At 44.3% G+C, this 13,642-nt stretch overlaps 1 protein-coding gene across 1 annotated transcript; it reads left to right on the top strand.

The window, feature by feature from the left end:
• Positions 1–690: 690 nt before the first annotated feature.
• On the top strand, positions 691–13,292 carry LOC117680090 (uncharacterized). The gene is made up of 6 exons (XM_034442594.2): positions 691–939; positions 1,600–1,701; positions 3,564–5,145; positions 8,149–8,283; positions 10,983–11,163; positions 13,065–13,292. The coding sequence occupies exons 1-6, from the start codon at positions 806–808 to the stop codon at positions 13,250–13,252; spliced, it is 2,322 nt and encodes a 773-aa protein (XP_034298485.2). The 5' UTR covers positions 691–805; the 3' UTR covers positions 13,253–13,292.
• Positions 13,293–13,642: the final 350 nt, after the last annotated feature.

The raw sequence follows: 13,642 nt of genomic DNA, 5'->3' as shown, positions 1-13,642 counted from the left end.
AAGGCCTGGGGCCCGGATCTGGCCCATGGAGTGCTTAAACCTGGTCCATACGGCCACCCTGGAAACAGCAAAGGACCGGCCCACGGTGTCTCTGCCAGCGAACACGGAGCTTGGGTGTGCCGTGTGTGGCCCTCCCAAGCTCCATTTTCATTGGCAGAGGGTTGCAGGAAGCCATTGCAGCCGAAAACGGAGCTCAGGAGCCCGTTTTCACCGGCAGAACGCTAGGGCCACCACAGGCGCCCCCGACCCGAGTGACACGCCCATCCTGGCCCCCTGAGGCCAAACACAACCCTGCTGTGGCCCTCAACGAAATCAAGTTTGGCACCCCTGGACCTGGAAGCCATCTTTTACATTTGGGCCTTCAGGCCTGTGATACATTCTTGTGTGGGGAAATGGGGGGGGGGATTGCATAGAGTGTGGGTGATATGAAGTCTATAGTCAAAATAGCATTCCTTTCTCAGACAGTCAAGGACACAGTCCCCCGGCCCATGGAGTCAGATGACTGGGAGGTGTCTCCAGTTTGGATGGTGGATGATTGGGCCATGTGATGGACTTGTGGGTGCTGGGCTGGACTTTCTTTTGAGTGGGGCAAACCTGGAAGCTTTCAGATTCAGCTTTTCCCAGATGTGCCAATATGACATGTCTTAACAAAATAGAGCTTTGAGGAATCTCGAGCCTCGGAGTCTTCTTTCGTTGGGGGTGTTAACTTGGAACTTTGACACCTGATTTATATCTTATTGGGTTCCTGCCTACAATTTTTTCCCCCCCTGCAATTGCTCCTCAGGGAAACCTCAGTAATCAAGAAATGTTTCCCCAACTTTTGGGTGAACGAACAAATACAGCCTTCTCTATGGAACATCCCCCATTATCCAATAGCTCAGCCAGATGTGAAGACGGCGCCAGGATGGGGACTTCCCTGCACGGGTGTCCAGACCAAAGGTATGAACCGGGATCCTTTCAGGGATGATACAAACGGGGGGGGGGGGGATCTTCTGCTGGTGTTCCCACAAACACTCAAACATAACCTATCCCTTGACACTTTTATCTATATGTTTTGTCTGCTTTTATGAATTTTCAAGTCTTTTAAGCTCCGATCCTAAATAATACTGCGGAAGAAATGCAAAGAGAAAAAAAGTTTGGTTTTGTGTTTTAAGAAAGCGGGAAAGGGTGAATTCTAGTTCTTGCCTTAGGCATGAAACCTGTGGGTGGTTTTGGGATAATCGCCAGGAGGAACAAGTGAGTTTTAGTTCCACCTTAAACATGAAAGTTGGCTGTGTTGACTTTTAGGGCAAGTTCGTCTCTCTCAGGGTGGTTGTTGTGGGAAAATAGGAAGCCGTGTTGGAGAGGTTCACTGTCTTGAGTTATTTGTAAATAATAATAATAATAAAAGGCTGGATGCAAATAAATTTATTTATTTATTTATTTATTTATTAAATTTATATACCGCCCTATTCCTAAGGGACTCAGGGCGGTGAACAGCGAACGATAAAAATACATGTAATACAAACGTTAATAATAAAAAACCAATTAAAATATACTAAACATTCTGGTGACATCCTAAGCCAGGTTTATTTTGCATTTGTTTATCCTTGCTTTTAGGACACAGATCGATCTCTTTTACTCTGCCAGCGGTCCTGATATGTTCGCCTTAGTGACCAGCATCTTGCAGGAGCCCAACGAATCAGAAGATATGACAGAATGGTACAGTGCTGTTTTTTTTCTCCCTCCCCGTCTCCTCCCCCCCGGCAGATATTTTAAAAACTTTGTTAAAATAGAATAACACCCTCATCCTGAGCATGCAAAGTGGGATCAGTTGGCTGGACAATTCGACTTAGATTAAGATGAGAACGGGATCAATTTTTTTCCAGTGTCAGCTGCTCTTTTAGCAGAGTCTAAATTGGTAGGTGACATCATAAACGATCTTGTGAATGCCTGCATGATACTGCACAGGTAGTCCTCGACTTAAAACCACAATTGGGATCAGGATTTCTGACGTCAAGGAAGGAGGTTGTTAAGAAAGTGGCACCCGATGATTTTATGATCTTTCTTTTTTGCCACGGTTGTAAGGCGAATCACTGCAGCTGCTAAGAGAATTACATGGTCATTAAGCAAAGCCAATTTCTTGAGTTTGCCTGTTGGAAAAGCTGGCTAGGAAGATTTGCAAATGGTGATTGCTTGACCCCGGGATGCTGAACCATTTAGTCTTAGACTTATGGCCACAATTGAGCCCAAAATTTACATTGCTCAGTGAGACATTTGTGAACTGAGTTTTGCCTCATTTTAACGACCTTCCTTGCCACAGTTGTTAAGTGAATCACTGCAGTTGTTAAGTTGGTAACCCAGTTAAGTGAATCTGACTTCCCAATTGACTTCAGCTTGCCAGAAGGTTGTGATCACATTTTTTTTTTTAATTTGATTTATATGCCGCCCTTCTCCGGAGACTCAGGGCGGCTTACAATGCGTTAAGCAATAGCCTTCATCCTTTTGTATATTTATACAAAGTCAGCTTATTGCCCCCACAAACTGGGTCCTCAATTTACCTACCTTAGAAAGGATGGAAGGCTGAGTCAACCTTGAGCCTTGGTGAGATTCGAACCTGCAGTAATTGCAGGCAGCTGGTCTTAATCACAATGCTTTTAGTCTGCTGAGCCACCAGAGCTCATTTGTTCAGCGATTGTTTGAAGTTTATTTATTTATTTATTTATTTATTGGTTCGATTTATATGCCGCCCTTCTCCGGAGACTCAGGGCGGCTTACAATGCGTTAAGCAATAGCCTTCATCCTTTTGTATATTTATACAAAGTCAGCTTATTGCCCCCACAAATTGGATCCTCAATTTACCTACCTTAGAAAGGATGGAAGGCTGAGTCAACCTTGAGCCTGGCGAGATTCGAACTTGCAATAATTGCAGACATGATCCCAAGACAATGCAGCTGTCATAAATATGAGTCAGTTGTCAAGCATTTGAATTTTGATCACGTGACCACAGGGATGACGCAACCGTCATAAGTGTGGAAAATGGTCATAAGTCAAGTCACTTTTTCTGTGCCGCTGTAACTTTGAACAGTCAACTAAACGAGCTGTTGTATGACCTGTAGATGCCAAACACTCAAATTTTGATCACATGACTGTGGGGATGCTATGACAATGAGGACCAGTGCTGTCACTTTTTCCAGCGCTGTTGTAACTTCAAACAGTTGCTAAATGAATGGTTGTAATTTGAGGACTACCTGTAAGTGCAGGCTCAATTACGGTCGTAAGTCAGGGACTACTTGTAATGGCAGGCTCAATTATTATTTTTTTTAAATTTGATTTATATGATTTATATTTATATATGATTTATATATTTATAATATATCATATTAAATTATGATCGTAAATCGAGGATTACCTGTATAGAAAGGCCTTTATGTGGAATTTTAGATGGGAAACTTTAAAATATTATTAACATTCAGGAGATATTCTGCCATGATGGGTCATCAGCCTGATCCAACTGGGTACCTCTTTGTGGAACGTGTAATGAAGATAAAGTATGTTTAGAAATGAAATTTTGTCCATTGCAGGGACTCTCAGTCAAACTCATTCCCTCCACCTTGGACCATGGATTTGGAAAATAGTAGCAGATACTCAAGCCTTTTTCCTATGAACATTTGGGATCATGAAAACCAAGCTAACCTCATTGAATCACGGAACTCTTACGAAGAAAAATTGGAAAAGGCGTCTCCTACCGAACCGTTAAGCAGGAAACTCTGTGATCTGCAGGCGACTGGCTCCTTGCCACTCCCTTGTCCTCCTTGCTTTCCACCATCTCATGAAGCTCTGAACCCCTCTGATCCACAAAACAAGGATTTTACCTATAAAGATTTAAATCAGCAATTCGACATCGTTCCTGAATGCAGTAACTGTAAGAAACAAGTTGATGTTAGCAGGAGGGACTGCTTCTCATCACTGATCTGCCCTCCTGAATGTTATGGAGAAGATCAGGAGGGCATTGCAAGCGGTGTGCTTGGGGCCAGCAACACAGAAAAATCAATTCAGCTGCCTCATTCTGCGGCAGATGGGATATGGTATCCGGTGATTCTGGAGAGCCAGTTATGTGCTACAAGATGCACTTACGAATCGCCCCAATTCATTTATCTCCTCACATCCCCATTTCAGCAATTAAATAGCATCCCCGAAGGAGCGAATACCGAACTGCACCGAAACCAGCAGCAAAATTGCCCCAACAACCCAAGCACCTCCTTTAATAATGTTAAAAGTAAAAATTCTGTGTATCCCCTCCGAGATTCTTCAAATCTCTTATCTCCACTCCCAGGTTTCCAGCAACAAAATTCATTTTACAATGGAGATAAATGCCTCAAAAGCAGAAGTTTAAATCCCTTAAGGGCATCATGTGCAATTTACAAAAAGCCAAATCAAATGAATACCCTGCCACGTGAGTCTTCTGTCAACAGCTCCGTCGTCCAGCATTTCGGTTTCCAGATGGCCCCACGAAAATGCAGCTATCTGCAAAATTACGGGTTTTCCAACTGCAAGGAAAATCTTAAGCCGCACAATTCTGTCGGACGTTCCCGGCTTCATTTGCGAGCTCCTCGGCCGGAACGCTTGGGCGAAATTTCGAGAAACATTCCACCCCGTGGTTGGCCACCGTGTCTTTCTGCAAACAGGTTTGCAAAATTCCGCAGATTGGACAGTGCACCAAATGGAAACCATGCTGATCAGAAAACAAGGGAAAGTGAGAGACGAGCTAAAATGAACCCAGCCTTCATAGGTCCGGACTGGACTCAGCTGGATGCACTGAGAAGCAAGAAAAAAATGGGCAATTTGTTTGATTTCCTCAATCCGGCGTTCCTTCACCTCTTCCCGTTAGACACGGGCTGCAGCCAAATTCCAAATTCTCCTGCATCTCAGCCTCCTCCTTTTTCACCGTCATGTCCATCTTTCTCGGTTGATCTTCAGTATGACAACATTCCCCATTTAAGTCATGTTATCAACAGAGACGCCTCTCCGTCGTATTACATGCTCCCACCACTGATTCCCCAAGACAGATTGATCACTAATCATGTTGGGCCTTCCCGCGTACTCTACCTGCGCTTAGAGGACTGTTACAAACAGTGGCGGGCGTTAGAAAGAGAGCGAACAAAGGTGAGAGAGGGGTTATTATGTGACACACGTCTCCAGGCTGAAGACCTTCCAGGCCAGTGGAAGAGGGGGTTCCACTGTGAATGGAAGGGGGAAGGTCTGGGAGGTGGAAGCACATGCATCTGGAGAACATCCAAATTGAGAAGGATAGACTTCTATTTAAATGTGGAAACCTTGGTGGTCTCTGAAGGGTTGCTGGTTTTCTGGCAGACATTTCATGACCCAGCGAGGTAACAACATCAGTGCTAGAAGGAAAGGAGGTTTGCGGAGAGGAGAGGAGAAGGAGGACTGGGGGGGGGTCATTGATGCTGTCTGAGCTTGGTGGGTTCTTGCAGACGTCTCATGACTCAACTATGGAACGTCATCCATTTTAGAAGGGGGGGCGGGGTTTGCTCTCCCTCTCTCTACCACTGATAATGTTATATAGTTGGGTCATGAAATGCTGGGGTCTTTACGACCTGATTCTGACAGCCCCTCCCAGTGCTTGGCAGCTGGCCTGCATTACATTTATTTTTATTTATTTTTATTTTATCTCGAATTTATATACTGCACCTTCTCCCGAGGGACTCAGGATGGTGTACAGTCAGATAAAAACATACAATATAAACATTAAAAACAATTAAAAGGATATATATTAATTTGGCCCCAATTTAAGATAACAGACCAATTAAAAATTAAAAAATATTAAAAAATATGTTAAGCCAGCCCAGCTTGCTGGAAAAAGAAGGTTTTAAGGGCACGGCGGAAGGCACCGAGGTCTTGGATCCTCCTTATCTCTGGGGGCAGCTGATTCCAGAGGGTGGGTGCCCCCACAGAGAAGGCCCTCCCCCTGGGGGTCGCCAGCCTGCGTTGTTTGGCTGATGGCACCCCGAGGAGGCCCTCTCTGTGGGAGCGCACAGGTCGATGGGAGGTTGTCGGTAGCAGCAGGCCGTCTCGAAGATAGCTAGGCCCGATGCCATGGAGTGCTTTAAAGGTGATAACCAACACCTTGAAGTGCACCCGGAAGACTACCGGGAGCCAGTGCAGCTCACGCAGGAGCGGTGTTACATGGGAGCGCCATGCTGCTCCCGTCACTACCCGCGCTGCTGCATTCTGGACCAGCTGGAGCCTCCGGGTGCCCCTCAAGGGGAGCCCCATGTAGAGAGCGTTGCAGTAGTCCAGGTACGAGGTGACGAGGGCATGAGTGACTGTGCACACGGAATCCCGATCAAGAAAGGGCCGCAACTGGCGAATCAGGCGAACCTGACAAAAGGTCCCCCTGGCTACAGCCGTCAGATGTTCCTCCAAGGACAGCTGCCTATCCAGGAGGACTCCCAGATTGCGAGCCCTCTCTGTGGGGGCCAAGGACTCGCCCCCAATAGTCAGTGATGGAGTCAACTGACTATATCGGGATGCCGGGAGCCACAGCCACTCAGTCTTGGAAGGGTTGAGCTTGAGCCTGTTCCTCCCCATCCAGATCTGCACGGCCTCCAGGCACTGGGACATCACTTCAAGGGCATCACTGGGGTGGCCTGGGGTGGAGATGTAAAGCATCATTTCACGATGCTTTTGCTGAGAATCGGCCCTGATTTCCAGGTTTCCTCTAAACCAGGGGTCTCCAACCTTGTTCTGGGAGTTGAGGTCCACAAGTCTTAAAAGTTGCCAAGTTGGAGACCCCTGCAGTATAGCCTATATGACCAGCCCATACAGTAGAGCTCCATTGTTTCACTTAAAGACGGCTGGTTATCATCAGCTGCAGAAAAGGTCATAAAATCAGGCCGGTGCCAAGGATGACCTATTTTACGACCGTCATGACTGACTTCCATGACAGGCCAGCTCCATTGCGGTCATAACTCAAGGACTACCTGTAGTTGGAAGTATACGGTTTGAAAAAAAGACAGCACAGGTAGTCCTTGAAAACATTTCGTTTAGTGACTGTTCAAAGTTAAAAACGCCATTGGGAAAAAAAATGACTTTTTCACACTGAACAACCGTTGCAGCATCCCCGTGGCTACGTGATCAAAATTCGGAGACTTGGCAGCTGACTCATATATATGACAGTTGCGGTGTCCCGGGGTGTGTGTGTCACATGATCCCCTTTTGTGGCTTCCTGAGAAGCAAAATCAAGGGGGAAGCCAGATTCACTTAACAACCAGGTTACTAACTTAACAACCGCAGTGATTCACTTAAGAACTGTGGCAAGAAAGGCCATAAAATGGGGCAAAACCAGGGGTGAAATGTTCCGGTTCAGACCGGATCGCCCGATCCAGTAGCGATGGCGGTGGGTGGTTCAGAGAACCGGTAGCAAAAATCCCTGCGCCCCCCCCCCCACCATGCCCAGCTGAGCCGCACGATCATCAGAGGCTTTTTTTTTTTTACTTTTAAAAGCATTTTTTCTACAACCTCTTCCGAAGAAAAAATGCTTTTAAAAGTTTTTTTTAAAAAAGCCTCTGATGATCGTGCGGCTCAGCTGGAATCCTCAGAGGCTTTTCAAAGCATTTTTTCTACAACCTCTTGGCCGAAGAGGTGGTAAAAAAAAAATGCTTTGAAAAGTCTCTGAGGATCCCAGCTGAGTTGCCTGATCGGCAGAGAGGCTTTTCGAAGCATTAGAAAAAATGCTTTGAAAAGTTTTTTTTTTTTTTAAAAGTTGGCCACACCCACCCAATCACATTACCCACCTCCCCCCACCAAACCACGTCCACAGAACCGGTAGTAACACATTTTACATTTCACCCCTGGGCAAAACCCACTTAACAAATGTCTCACTTAACAACAGAAATTTTGGGCTCAATTGTGATCATAGGTCAACGACTCCTTGTAGCAAAATTCTTTGGTATTGTACTACCCAAATGCCTGGATGGATCTATGTAAGTGCCTGAGAATTAAATTCCAGCTGAAGGTAACGTTGTAGTTGATCCCTGGAGATTTAAGGAAGAGGTCTGCCTTTTAAATACCAATTGGGATCAAAGGGAAATCGCTATTAAGACTGGAGGATGCTCTGAAAATTCCTTTTTATTTTCCCTCCAGATGGAGGCTGATTTAGCAATGAGCTTTCCTAGGAAATCTTTTGCCACCTCCAGTGAGATTCCATGTTTCCGGCTTCGAACTAATCCCTCTCAAGTGGATCGCCTGATTTGGATCCAGTTTCAAGAGCAAGCAAAGGTGAGTACTGCATTCTGATTGGCCCAGATTCACCCATGCCTAAGGTGGGACTTGAATGCACAGCTTTCTGGTTTTCTAACCAGAACCAGGCTCTAGAATTAGGCAAAACAGAGAAAAATGGGAGGACTGGACACCGGCACCCTCATTATAGAGGGGGGCCCTGAATAGAAAGAAGAACAGATAGTCCTTGATTTACAACCACCATTGAGCAAAAATTTCTGTCGCTAAGCGAGATAGTTGTTAAGTGAGTTTTGCCCCATTTCCATGATCTTTTTTGTCACAGTTAAGTGAATAACTGTAGTTGTTAATTGAGTCACACGGTTATTAAGTGAATCTGGCTTCTCCATTGACTTTTCTTTGTCAGAAGGTCGCAAAAGCGAGTCACATGAGCCCAGGACTCTGCAACCATTATCAGTTGCCAAGCGTCTGAATTTCGATCCAGTGACCAGGGGGATGCTGCAATGGTCCTAAGTGTGAAAGATGGTCATAAGTCTCTTTTATCAGTGCTGTTGTGGTTTCAAACGGTCACTGAGTGAGCTGTTGTACGTCGAGGACTACTTGTAGACAGGGGTGAAATGATCCCGGTTCGGACCAGATCACCCGATCCAGTAGCGATGGAGGCGGGTGGTTCAGAGAACCGGTAGCAAAAATCCCTGCTCCCCCCCCCCCCCGTTGCCCAGTTGAGCCGCGCAATCATCAGAGGCTTTTTTTAATTTTTAAAAGTATTTTTTCTACAACCTCTTCGGCTGAAAAAATGCTTTTAAAAGTAAAAAAAAAAGCCTCTGATGATTGCGCAGCTCAGCTGGGATCGTCAGAGGCTTTTAAAAGAAAAAAAAACCCTTTTTTTCTTTTAAATGCCTCTGACGATCCAAGCTGAGTTTTTAAAAAAGCCTCTGTTGATCAGGCAACTCAGCTGGGATTGTCAGAGCCTTTTGAAAGCATTTTTTTTTACCACCTCTTCGCCGAAGAGGTTGTAGAAAAAATGGTTTTAAAAATAGAAAAAAAAAATGCCCCCCCCCCCAGTCACATTACCCCCACACACCAAGCCACGCTCACAGAACCGGTAGTAACAAATTTTAAATTTCACCACTGCTTGTAGATACATATTTTTAGAAAAATGTCACTCTTTTCAGTGTATTGTAACTTTGAACAGTTACTAAGCGAATGGTTGGAAGTCGAGGATTAGCTGTGTCACCATTGCAGTGCGATCACAATTCAGACACCTGGCAACCAGCATGTATTTTCAATGGTTGTGGCATTGGGACACCTGATCAGCTCTTGCGACCTTCCCAACCTGTTTCCAGCAGGCAAAGTCAGCGGGGAAAGCTGGATTTGCTTTACAACCTTAGGCCAGTGATGAAATGTAAAATTTGTTACTACCGATTCTGTGGGCGTGGCTTGGTGGGGGGTAATGTGACTGGGTGGGCGTGGCCAACTTTTTCTTTTTTAAAAAAAATTTTTAAAAGCATTTTTTCTACAACCTCTCCAAACCTCTGACGATCAGGCAACTCAGCTGGGATCGTCAGAGGCTTTTAAAAGCATTTTTTTTTACAACCTCTTCGACCGAAGAGGTTGTAGAAAAATGCTTTTAAAAGCCTCTGACGATCACAGATAAGCCGCGCGATCATCAGAGGCATTTTTTTTTTTTTTTTACTTTTAAAAGCATTTTTTCTACAACCTCTCCAAACCTCTGACGATCAGGCAACTCAGCTGGGATCGTCAGAGGCTTTTAAAAGCATTTTTTTTTACAACCTCTTCGACCGAAGAGGTTGTAGAAAAATGCTTTTAAAAGCCTCTGACGATCACAGATAAGCCGCGCGATCATCAGAGGCGGTTTTTGTTTTGTTTTTTTACTTTTATAAGCATTTTTTCGGCCGAAGAGGTTATAGAAAAAATGCTTTTAAAAGTTAAAAAAAAAAGCCTCTGATGATCGCGCAGCTCAGCTGGACATGGGGGAGGGCAGGGGTTTTTGCTACCGGTTCTCCAAACCACCAACCACCATCGCTCCCGGATTGAGGAGCATTTCACCCCTGCCTTAGGCCCGTGGCGATTTGTTAATAAAAGATCATAACACACCAAGCACAACTCACTTAATGACTGCCTTGCTTAAGCGATAGAACGTATCAGCCAGATTTCCAGCATGGGTTTCTGCAGCATGCCTGCTATCGGCTGCCATAGAAATGGGAAGGAGCCATGGGCATTTGGGGTAGGGAAGCGAGGTGGTGTGTAGTTGTCCCATGGAAGGGAGGTTTGAATTATGGCTCTGCTGAGTCGAGTTGCTTATACTCCTTCAAGGCCAACTGTCCTGAGACTCCAGATGAGAGAAATACCTGAAGAGGAGCTTTCCCACAACATCATACGGGATGTTGATTGGGCTCTCAGTGCTGGATCCTGGAGGGGAGAGATTTGGAGTGGCTTCCAGTGTGTAACTTTTACGCATTTTGAATCAGATCTTGCCTTCTTGTTTTTGCTGCTGTCATTTTAAACTTAGTAAAAGTACCTCTTCTCTGATTCAGTGTTGGGGATTTTCTTTCTTGAGTTTTGAACGGAGGCAGGCCTGACAGAACATCTGCTCTCAATTGTCATCACTCAAAGATTTACCTGTAGAAAAATCAAAATATTCATTTTTCAAAGATGAAACTCTTCCCCCCCCCTTCCAGTAAAATTCAGTCTTGGTTTTTTAACTTTTTTAAAAAAAGGTTTACCTATTACTTGAGAAACTGGAAAGCCTTTTCGGCGTTCCTATCCACAAGCATACATGGATTATTTTGGAGCGCCACTTGGAAGCCATTCGTATGACCCAGGCCAAGAGGAACAATGAGATTTTTAATGCAGTTACCAACTGGAAATCACGGGCGCCACGTACCACCAATGAAAAAGGTAAGTACTTTGACTTTAGTTTATGGGCAAATGCCGCGTTCTTTCATTAGTACTTCTGCTTAAAATCACTGTTGTTATACAGATCCTGATTACAGGTAATCCTTGACTTACAACCATCGGTTTAGTGACTGTTCGAGGTTAAAACAGCGCTGAAGAAAGGGACTTGGGACATCTTTCACACTTGCAACATCCCCACGGTCCCTTGGTCAAAATTTGGCTGGTTCGTATTTATGACGGTCGCAGTGTCCCAGGGTCATGTGAATCCCCCTTTTGTGACCTTCTGACCAGCAAAGTCAATGGGAAATCCAGGTTCACTTAACGACCGGGTGACTCACTTAACAGCTGCAGCGATTCACTTAACAACTGCGACAGGAAAGGTCATCAAATGGGGCAAAACTCACTTAACCGTCTCGCTTAGGAACGGAAATTTTGGGCTCTGTTACAGTCGTAAGTCAAGGACCACCTTTTGATTCCCTATTAGGGAATTCTGGGAGATGAAATCCCTGCATCTTAAAAGCTGAATAAGATTGAAAAACATTGCCTTGAGTCTGCATTTCTCAATGCTGGCAATTTTCAGATAAGCGGACTTGGAGCTCTTAGAAGCTGGCTGGGAAATTCTGGGAGTTAAAGTCCACCTATGTAAATGTTGCGAAGGTTGAGAAACACCACTTAAACTTCCAACCAGGGCGAATTGCTGAACCTGTAACCAGCAGAAATGCTTGTATTCTTTGTCGCAGACTCCTGTAGAGGCTAAAAGATACACGAACAATATGTTGGTTATTACCTTTAAAGCCCTACATGGCTCAGGGCCAGGTTATCTTCGAGTCCGCCTTCTGTGGCATAGCTCCCAGCGACCGGTAAGATCCCACAGAGTTGGTCTCCTCCGGGTCCCGTCAGCTAAACAATGCCGGCTGGTGGGCCCGCGGGGAAGGGCCTTCTCTGTGGCGGCCCCAGCTCTCTGGAACCAATTACCTCCTGAGGTCCGGACCATCCCCACCCTATTGGCCTTCCGAAAAGTGGTGAAGACCTGGCTCTTCCGGCAGGCCTGGGGCCGTTGATTTCACTCTTGCGATTTGGCAAGATCTGGCCATGAATGGTGTGAATGAGTTTTTAATGTTTTTAATTTTTCAATGTCTTTTTATAATGATTCTTTAAATGTATTGTGAGCCGCCCTGAGTCTTCGGAGAGGGGCGGCATACAAATTGAATTAATTAATTAATTAATTAATAACATATTAGTAATTAATATTGTTATTTATTTGCCTCCCATCTCAGTATCCAGCAACTCTGGCAGGCTGACAGTATCATAAACAGCAATACAGACCATGAAAAACATTAAGCAGTAAAATTAAAACATTAACATGCTACAGGTAGTCCTCAACTTACAACTCTTCGTTTAGTGACCGCTACAACCACATTGAAAAAAGTGACTTATGACTGTTCTTCACACTTATGGCCGTTGCGGCATCACTGTGGCAGCGTGATCAAAATTTGGACACTTGGCAATCGGCTCATACTTACGACTTCCTCAGGATCACATGATCCCCTTTTGCGACCTTCCAACGAGCAAAGTCAATGGGGAAGCCAGATTCATTTAAATTTGACTGTGTGACTAATTTAACAGCTATGGTGATTCACTTAACAAGTGTGGCAAGGCAGGTTCTAAAAGAGAGTAAAAACTCATTTAACTGTCTAGCTTAGCAACTGAAATTTTGGGCTCAATTGTGGTCATAAGTCGAGGACTACCTGTAGACATCTTTTTCATGCTAAGCCATGAATTGAAACATGTACATTTAGCAAGGAGAATCTGAATTGGCGGTCTAATCGATGATGGTTTAAAATTATCAGGGAAATATACACCATTCAGATTTATGAATGAATGAAATTTTGTCTTCGTTGCAGATACCCTGGCCTTGGCATCGTCTGTGAACAAGCTCATGTTCTCCACACGGAAAACCCGCACAGCTTTATGGTGTGCTTTCCAGCACATCGTCCTTCCCAGAAATTTGACCAGCATTCCTGGTCAGAATGCCTTGGATCTAGCCAACATCCCCTTACAAACCAAGAACCGCATAAAAGGCAAAGACTAAAAAAACAAAAGAGCGAATTGGGAAGAATTTGAAGCCAGTTATGAAATGGATTATTCTTTTTTTTAATATATATATATATATATATATATATATATATATATATATATATATATATATATATATATATATATATATATATATACATACACATAAAAACAGCCAATTTAATTGCTTTTTCCTTTTCTTTTTCCTTTTTTCCCTCCTGCTGGCATTCAAGCCCAGATAATTGCTGAAATCTTGGTAGTACAACACTGAAAAGTCGATGCAATTAAGCAATATTTAATTTATAAGCTTAATTTAATTAAGCATTATTTAATTTATTTGCCTTAAAGACACCTCATCCAAAGACGTGAACAAGGAAGTGGCAAAACTCATGCAGCATCTTTGTTA

Source organism: Pantherophis guttatus, chromosome 4 (genome assembly GCF_059756535.1).
Source record: "Pantherophis guttatus breed Tessera chromosome 4, ASM5975653v1, whole genome shotgun sequence".
NCBI lineage: Eukaryota > Metazoa > Chordata > Lepidosauria > Squamata > Colubridae > Pantherophis > Pantherophis guttatus.
Note: the sequence above shows the minus strand (reverse complement) of the source record. Positions and strands in the feature narration are given on the sequence as shown.